The sequence below is a fragment of the Protobothrops mucrosquamatus genome, unplaced genomic scaffold (assembly GCF_001527695.2).
Source record: "Protobothrops mucrosquamatus isolate PMUCROS unplaced genomic scaffold, P.Mucros_1.0 scaffold461, whole genome shotgun sequence".
Classification (NCBI taxonomy): domain Eukaryota; kingdom Metazoa; phylum Chordata; class Lepidosauria; order Squamata; family Viperidae; genus Protobothrops; species Protobothrops mucrosquamatus.
In genome coordinates, this window is record NW_015386782.1 from 881,860 (window position 1) to 891,018 (window position 9,159).

General features: G+C 38.2%; 1 protein-coding gene across 1 annotated transcript; it reads right to left on the bottom strand.

Annotated features, from left to right (window-relative positions):
- Positions 1-275: 275 nt before the first annotated feature.
- On the bottom strand, positions 276-9,159 carry LOC107287938 (sulfotransferase 6B1). The gene is made up of 7 exons (XM_029284242.1): positions 8,964-9,159; positions 6,724-6,743; positions 6,552-6,641; positions 5,493-5,619; positions 4,586-4,680; positions 3,033-3,189; positions 276-1,443 (listed from the first exon to the last, which is right to left on the bottom strand). The coding sequence occupies exons 1-7, from the start codon at positions 9,157-9,159 to the stop codon at positions 1,313-1,315; spliced, it is 816 nt and encodes a 271-aa protein (XP_029140075.1). The 3' UTR covers positions 276-1,312.

Here is a 9,159-nt window from a genome sequence, read left to right on the forward strand (position 1 = left end):
CTTTTATAATACTCTAGCAACTGAATATAAATGTTATCTGTACAAAATTTACAATAAAAATCAGTTTATTATCATCAAAGCATGTGTTACAGACTTTTCTATTCAAAATGCTGGAAAAAAATCATCTTGATGTAGTGAATACATTTCAAATTCACCAGTTTTAGTATTTCATATTTATATTTCTAGCACATTCTACCAGACTAATGCTACTTGTGATTTTGCTTTTTTGTAAGTCAGTATTGTAACTAAATTGTCATTTTTATACATCAAAAATATTTATTATATGACCAAGGGTAACAGATTATTCCACATCAGAAAACATGAAAGATGAATTTGAACATTTGATTTACTAAGATTTATGTGTGGCTACACAGAGGCTAAGATATAATATGGTTGGTTGGTTTTGGTTGAACAGATTGTATGATTCCCACCTTCTACCAGTATGTGTGATCCGAGGTACTGTAATAATAAGTCATGATTCATAATATAACGTGTAAAAATCTAGACACATTCATTTTCTATTTCCATCTTGATCTTAATATTGAATTGTTTTAATAAACATATTAAAATGAAGGGCTGTTAACATGACAAGATGCTTTTCCTTCCTCTCTGTGTAAAACTTTACTTCTGAAATGCTCATCATTCTTAAAATTATAACCTCCTTCCAGGGCCTCTTAAAAATCAGACATCCTAAATAGATGGTACCAACTCGAAATCTTTTTACTCACTGTTCAATGTCCTGAATAAAAATCAGTGATCAAATAATGGAAAATCACTGTTCTCCTTGGGGTGATTCACATAGAATTGCCCAAAGTCAATAATGATAGTCTGTCTTCTTAAAAGTTCTAAAGCAGCAGTGAAAGGATGCAACTACCTCACTCTCTTGAAGTGGGTCCTCTCCACATATCAAATTCTGCAGGACCAAGTATTTCAGTTTTGCTCCAAACCTGAGCTGGGAAAATAACAGAAGACTGGAGCAATTAGAGTATGAGATACATCCTGGCTATTGGTGCTTCAAAGCTCTTATTCATACAGGCATATTTTCCCAATAAGCCTCGATTCATATCATTGTCCTCTTGTCCTTAGAAATATTGTAAGAGAGGCTTGCATATATCTGGGGAAAAATATTGTCTTGTTCTATGAAATAGTCTGGCTATATCCAGCTTAATACAGGTTCATCCTATATTAGAAATGTGATACTAACGAGTTTCACAGATTAGCAATAGTGAAATGTGTATTCTGGTTATATCCTTTTTTTATGCAAGCAAACAAAACTTCCACAAAAATAATATTTTTCCCACAAGATACATGTTCAGGTTTTGCAATAGACATCATACTTCAGCTTTGTTCCCAGCTTGGTTCCAGCTAAACATTCCTTAAATTTAGCTTCCATTTGCTCATTTTGAGCCTTGCCAAAAATATTCTTCCAATCTCCTACAATGCCTGCAACAAAAAGAAAATGGGAGGCTCAAAGAAAACAGAATCACTTACTTGATAGTTTTAATAACAATTCAAAAGATTTGTAATTTTATAACTGGGCACAAAATGATACAATGCACTGAGGATTAGAGAAATATGAATACATTCACCAATTTTCTATGGTTCCTTTTTAGCCAAATCTATTAAATCTATTGTCTTGCTTTCAGAATTTGCTATCATGTACAAGCACCAGAGCCAGTTGTGAAAATGAAGTCAAAACAGTGAAATTGACTGAGTTTAAAACAAGTTTATCAGGACCAGTAATCCTTAGAACCTGGATACAAATATAGTAATCGCTATGCATGTCTTAACCTCAAACTCACACCATGCACTTCCAATTCAGATAAGGGAAAACAATCAACAAAAATGTGAGATCCCCTTGATCCCCACTCCTTTTTTCATTTTCTGCCAACAATATCAGATACTAATTTTCCTTTCCATGTGCCAATTTCAGAAATTTAAATATAACTTTTGACATTCTGAAACCACACACTTCAGGAGGCACCAGAAAATATAGATAGGTCTGCATCAACCTTTTACACACCTCTACTCAGTACGGCTCATAAAAAATAAGAACTAAAAAGCAACAGAAAGTAAGCAGACAGGTAAGAGAAAATAGATTGAAATATAGTTTAATGTAATTTATAATGAGACCATAGATCTTTTTAGCCTTGCTTCTATCAGAGTTGTATTCAAATTCATAACTTGTTTTTGTTTTAGAAACTTTTTTTTCTTTGAGGATCTTTTCAATTTGTTCCATCCATAAATTTTCTGACTTCCCCTTTCTCTGAATCTGTTCACTTCCCCTCACAAATGTTGGTAGTACAGGTAGTCCTCGACTTACAACAGTTCATTTAGTGAGTATTTGAAGTTACAATGGCACTGAAAAAAGTGACTTACGATTGTTTTTCACACTTACAACCTTTGCAGCGTCTCTTCTAGACACTTGGCAACCAATTCATATGTATGACTGTTGCAGTGTCCTGGAGTCATGTGATCAGCTTCTGTGATCTTTTGACAAGCAAAGTCAATGGGAAAACCAGATTCACTTAACAACTATGTTACTAACTTAACAACTGTGTCAGGAAAGGTCGTAAGCAGGGCTTTTTTTGTCGGCCTTGCACCGCCTTGGCGCAAGGCCGTGGAAAAAGGCCCGGCCGGCGTGGCCTTTATCGGGGAGGGTGTGGCCTTTATCGGGGAGGGTTTAAAATGAACGTAAGGACAAGAGATTTCCCCGCCAGGATCCCAAACTACTCCCGCACCGGTCCAAACTCAAGGCGGTGGAAAAGAGGCTCTAAAAAAGCCCTGGTCGTAAGATGGGGCAAAATTCACTTAACAAATGTTTCACTTAGCCACAGAAAGTTTGGGCTCAATTGTGGTCTTAAGTTGAGGACTACCTGTAGTTGTAAACCCTACAAAGTGTGCTTGCTGCATACAATTATGGGACATTCATAAACAGAAATGCTGTGAATGCTTTCATTTACTAATGGAAACTTGATAGAGGGGAACACTAGAAAAACACTCTTTCCCTGTTTCCTTTTTTGTAAACCAACCTTTCCGGAAGAGCAGTGGACCAGCCATCCCATGTGTTTCCTGCGACTTATCGCGCACCGCTTGGAAGGTAGTTCTGTCTGCAATAGCCTGAATTTGCTCAGTAGTAGCAGGGAAACCAAAAAAATTAGCTATTTGCTTTACTCCCGAAACCAGGTTCTGAAAGCAATATAGTGATATGATTAATATCCTATGTAAGTTGTATAAACTGTATATTTGATATTAATTATTTATATTAATGTTATGAAGAGCTGTATTTCTTAGAGTAAGCTTGAGTAGCTTCAGATTAAAAACCCATTGTCAGATATGCTGACTTGAGCATGTAGTGAAATCGCAAACAATATATCTACTCTATACGGAACCATACAGACTATAACCCAGAATAGTTACATGGTGGAAAAGGAGAAAGAGTAAAAATCAGTTCAGTGGTAATCTAATTCTCTTCTCACACAAACCCACAAATTCGTAAGGCATTTACATCATTAAGATACATTTTAGGGGAAATTGTCATAAACAAGTGGCATTTTTTTTTGTAAGAAAATTGGATATCAGCCTTCTCCTAAAGAGCTTGTTCTTCCTGCATCCCAAAATAATTTTTCAAATTTTGTAATGCAATTGCTATCAACTAGATCAGTGGTGGCGAACCTATGGCACGCATGCCAGAGGCGGCACTCAGAGCCCTCTCTGTGAGTACACGCACTATTGCCCCAGCCCCCCGTGGCCCCCTCCTCACCAGCAGCACCCCCAGAGGAGAGTCGCCCCCAGGTGCAGCCTGCGCAGAGCAGAGCAGCCAAAGACATGGCATCCGGGCAGCAAGGACAAGACTCCGCCCTCGCACCCTTGCGCCCGTCGCGCACAAATGATGCTGCAGGGTGCGGGCAGAGGGTGTGGCTGCCACGGCGCTGCAGGGCCGCTTGGGCAATCTGCGGTGGGCCGTGGAAGCAGTGGGTGGCCCTGTGGGCGGGGGGCGGGGCGTTTTTTTGGCACTTGGTCTCTAAAAGGTTCGCCATCACTGAACTAGATGAAGCCAAAATGGCACAGAAAATAAGTTTAAAATGTATTTTTAATGCCATTAGAGCATTAAAGCTCTTCAGATGCCAAATCAAAAAAGAAGGCTAAGGTCATTGTCCTATAACTCTACAGCAGGGGTGTCAAACTGCCGGCCCACGGCCGGACGCGTCATCGCAAAACCGCGTCCACCCCATTGCCGGCAATGGCAAAAAAAGTTCCGATACGTAGCATGACGTCACGTGACGTCGCAAGTTTGACATGTGTGCTCTATGGGTTTAGGATATGGGTGCATAGGATTATTCACTGGTGAGAGAAGTAACTTTTGCTGTTTGGTCTTTTTTTCCAATCACTTAACTCTTCAGGTGTTCCAGGCTGTCTCACAACTTTCAGAACAGGATGAGGAAATGATCCTTATAATATACTAAGACTCAAATTCCAGCCTTTTGATCATGCCATGTCTTATAAAAGCAGTAAGAGTTTGGGACAACCTCTTCTCATCTAATGTACATAGAGAAGTTTTGTTCATGATTATGAATACACCCACCTCTTCTAATTCCTCATATGTCAGAATCAGAACGTTTTCATCATCTATATGTTTGTTCCAAGCGACAGCCTGATCGAAATAGGATCCCCAGGCAACTATAGTATAAAGGCAGTATATTAAAATGACCTTATTTGTAAAAGAGTCTGCAGAAAGCATTAACAATAAATTATTTTTATATATATTGCATTCATACTCTCTCTGGATAACATATAGTATTGAACCAAAGTGTTTTTTATTAAACATCTATTTCCTTTTCATTTCCTTATTCTTGTATCCATGCATCAACCTTCATATCAGCTCTAAAACACCTGCAATCCCCTAAAGACAATAGGAGTTGTAAGGTAATATCTCTTCTCCTGGCAAGCAGTGTGCTAACGGTGTTTGTTCTGCTGACTGGAAACAAGTTTCTGTTTCTGCTTACATAAGTTCTCAAGATACAAAGAATACAAATGTCTTGCTGGGAACTTCCAAATAAATAAGGCCAGCTCTCGTGGAAAGCACTTGTGAGAGTTATCAGTTCAGCTTTGGCTAGAGACAAAAATTAGTTCTCAAAATGCTGACTATCTATGCTGTCTGTCCCAAAGTCACGTCCAGCAAGTAAACTGTGCAAGCTTTAATGCTATTTCAAAAATCTTGTGGGGTCTTTTTGCTTAGGGGCAATAGAAATGTGTTCATCTATATCACAGAAAATGAAGCTCTGATCATATCATTTTCATTTCTCTTAAAGCCAAACATTCTTCCAAAGGGTGTCTAACTTCCTAGAAAAGCAAGTTTGATAGCACTCCTATTAGAAATCATAGTAGTGGCACATCTCAATTTCTCCCCTGGTGCTCAGATTGATCAGATTAGCCTAGCCTTCTGTTCCCCAAGTTATTATATTTGAGCCAATCTGAGAGCTTAAGAATACCTTCTCCATTCATAAATTCTGGGAAAAATTCCTCCCATGAATTATAACTGGGAATGGTTGGAGCATTATTATGAAAATGGAAAAACGATGCTGCTGTATCTTTAGGATTTCGAAACAACACCAATATCTAAGGTAAGAAAAAAGAACAGACATTTTAAATTTCCAATGACATGAATGAAAGTACTGTATTACTGGCAAAAGTCCCTATTACATTGCAAATTGATGCTGATGATTAGCACTACCTAAACTACAGTTAAAAGGAAATTAGAGGTTGAAATTACGTCCATTAATTACATCCTTCAGAAAGCACAGTCACCCATACTCCAATCCTCTCGTATCTTTAGAAAGGCTACCAGATCTATCTTTAGAAAGGCTACCAGATCCAGATTGCCAACATCCAATCAACCACCAAATGGCAGCAGAGAATTAGTTTTCAGTTCTCTCTTTGCTGCCATTTTGTCATCCTCCAGATGTCTGCAGCCCAAATCTGCTAGCTTTACCTTCTACTACCAAAGGCATACAATGCCATGTTTCACACAGCTGTCACTATCCACTGATCTCTTGTGGTCAAGGGTACTTCTTTCCTAGTTAATTTATTTTGAATGGGGTTACTAGATATTTCATATCCTATGTTCCTGATACATATCTATAGCCTAGTACAGGGGTAGGCAACCTCGGCTCTTTTATGACTCATGGACTTCAACTCCCAGAATTCCTGAGTCAGCTATGCTGACTCAGGAATTCTGGGAGTTGAAGTCCATGAATCATAAAAGAGCCGAGGTTGCCTACTCCTGGCCTAGTAGCTAAACTATCGCAATACCTAGTGTCATAAAATATGTTAGGTTATATCAGATACTTTCCTTCCAAATGTTCTGGATTACAGTTTTCTCAATGCTTTGTCATGCTAGCTGGTTGTTAGTAACCTGCAGGCTACATAGCTGCCTAATTTCATGCATTATATCATTCCCATAAATATTACAATAGGCTCACAACATTCCTATGAATTGCTTATCTAAGGAAGTGCAGAACTAAATATTATCAGTGAAACATAATGCCTACCTTGGCTTTATTTTTGAAAATAGATTTGGGCAGATAGTTGTAATGGAGATGTGTGGCCACAATCCTTGGAGAAGGAAATTGTTTCATCCTCTTTACAAACAAAAACAAGGAAAATTTTTAAAAAAACATATCAAATGGGCCACTTGTGCATGTCCAGATTGGCTCTACTGACATATAAAAGTAATTTGTTGCCTATAAAAAAAGGCAGTTAGAATAACATTGATTCTCTAAATCCCATCTGCAGATTTTATGACACAAAACTGAACAATATTGAGATATGCCAAATGTTTCATATCACTCTATTTTCATATTCCAGACAAGCAACAAAATCACAACCCATTCCTGAGCATCTAATGACTAGAGCAGGGATCTGCAACTTGACAACTTTAAGACTTGTGGACTTCAACTGAAGTCCACAAGTCTTAAAGTTGTCAAGGTTGCAGACCCCTGGACTAGAGGACATTGCTGGAAAACTAGAGGCACATTTCAGACAAGAGAACTTTCTCTATTGCCTTATTTCATTGCAACAACTACCACGCAGCACGTCTACTTTATAGGGTAAAACCTTTCGGTTCAAAACGATGATTAATTGGACTTTGAAAAGACCTAGAGGTGTGAGGTATTTACCGTTAAGACATAAGAGAACGAATTAAAAGTTGCAACACCGTTAGTCTAGTGAGTGTTACTCTTAGTTGGTTAAACGAGGACCCCTTTCTTTTTTGTCCTTTTTTAGTATTATTAATCTAAGGACGTCATTATTCTTGTTGAACACAGCAAGGCTTCATTACCTCAACTAACTGCAAAATAATTTGCAACTAGATATGGTTAGATGGAAACTATCCATAAGTTTCAATTAGTGTACAACTAATATTAGTTGCACAGTGTTTTAAAGCTGAATCTTTACCAGATTGCTAAATTATAATCTATATAGCTGTTTCAGCTTGTAAAAGCATTCTTCTATGTTTTGATATATTCCCTCACATATATTTAAATAAATATGTTGGTTTATGCCTCAAAATCAGAAAGGGATTTCCATTTTTGTTTCAAAGCCAAGTTGTGGTGTTGGGACATTTGTTTACCATCATAGAGAGCAATAGCAGATTACAAATGAGGAAATAGATATAGCTAGTTTGGTCTAGCGCAGCAGTTCTCAACCTATGGGTCGCGACCCCATTTGGGGTCGATCGACCATTTCACGGGGGTCGCCAAGCAAGACTGTCCGCCATTTTTTTTTCCCTTTTCCGGCGGGTGCCTTACCTCCCTTGAGCTGGGCCAACTGGTGGTCGGCCTGCTCTGTCTCTGCCGCTTGCCAGCTACGCCTCGGCCAGCGCAGGGGGCGGAACCACGCATGCTCGGCGCTCCCAGGCAGGAAAAGTCCTCAACTTACAACCGGTTTAGTCCTCGACTTACAACCAGTTTAGTCCTCAACTTATGACCGGTTGGGGGTCGCGGCATTAAAAAGGTTGAGAACAACTGGTCTAGCGGTTAAGGCACCAGGACAGAAACCAGAAGACTGAGTTCTAGTCCCATTTTAGGCATGAAACTCAGCTGGATGACTTTGGGCCAAACATTCTCTCTCAGTCCAATTCATTTCGAGGGTTGTGATTGTGGGCAAAATAGAAGGAGGAAGGAGTATGGGATATATTCACCACATTGAGTTATTTATTTATAAAAATAAAAAAGTTAGGATTTAAAAAAACTTCAAATAATAATAGCTGGAGGACACAAGGGAAGGGGAAGGGGAAAGACAATGATTGCAACTAAGTTTTAAGCCTAATTGTAAAGTCATGATTTAGCCGAAATCTTTGAATCAGGCATTACCGAGGTTTAGTCATAGTCGTTCCCATATTCTGTTGAATAAATCACAAGGGATGGAGTCACACAATACACTAAGCCGTGTTTTTTTTTTAATGACTTAGCGTGATGCTTGAACCATAAACAAATGTATCTTAAAATAATATAAAGCATGTTAAATAACTAAAGTATACATTTGCAGTGAAATTATCAGGGCAAAAACTACCTATCAGTTAATGGCACCTGGCAATTTTTCGTTATTATACAAAATACTTTTTAAGCTTTAAAAACCTCTTCACATAAGCTTATGAAATGCTGATTGAAATATTTCAATCATTCAGTTAACATTTTATTTACCATTCTGTTCTCTCCTTTGTGTATAGTTTATATAGTTTACATAATGCAGCATCTGATACCAACTAATAATTGTAAAACTAATTCCGGTACAAAAAGTTTCATTAGAAAAAGGAGGATTAGTGGCGCTATTTCGGTATAAACCATCTCAATGGTAATGATAAATATTATGTAACACATTCACAATATTAAAAAGGAGGGTTTTTTTTATAGTTGCTTATGATCTCATTTGGCAACAAAAAATAACACAAGAGTTCTATTCACCACATTTGGGGTAGGACACCAACACCGCATCATCTTTTCTGCTTTCAAAATTCTCCAGGGCTTGGAACGTCTCTGCACTGCACACTGTATTCGGGTAGGGAATTCCCTGGTAGGAAAAGAGAAGTTCATGGAGTTTAAAGCCTTTGGATTTTTCCAGCGCTTTCTCTATTTCTTCTACAAATTTTTTCTCTGTCAT

What these genes read in the sequence shown, in the direction of transcription:
- LOC107287938 (XM_029284242.1), bottom strand. Translation starts at nt 9,159, where the DNA reads ATGACAGAGAAAAAATTTGTAGAAGAAATAGAGAAAGCGCTGGAAAAA. An exon ending in TTTTCAAAAATAAAGCCAAG is followed by an intron (nt 5,620 to 6,551) that starts GTAGGCATTATG and finishes TTCTTACCTTAG; the next exon opens with ATATTGGTGTTGTTTCGAAA. An exon ending in AGAATTTATGAATGGAGAAG is followed by an intron (nt 4,681 to 5,492) that starts GTATTCTTAAGC and finishes TTTATACTATAG; the next exon opens with TTGCCTGGGGATCCTATTTC.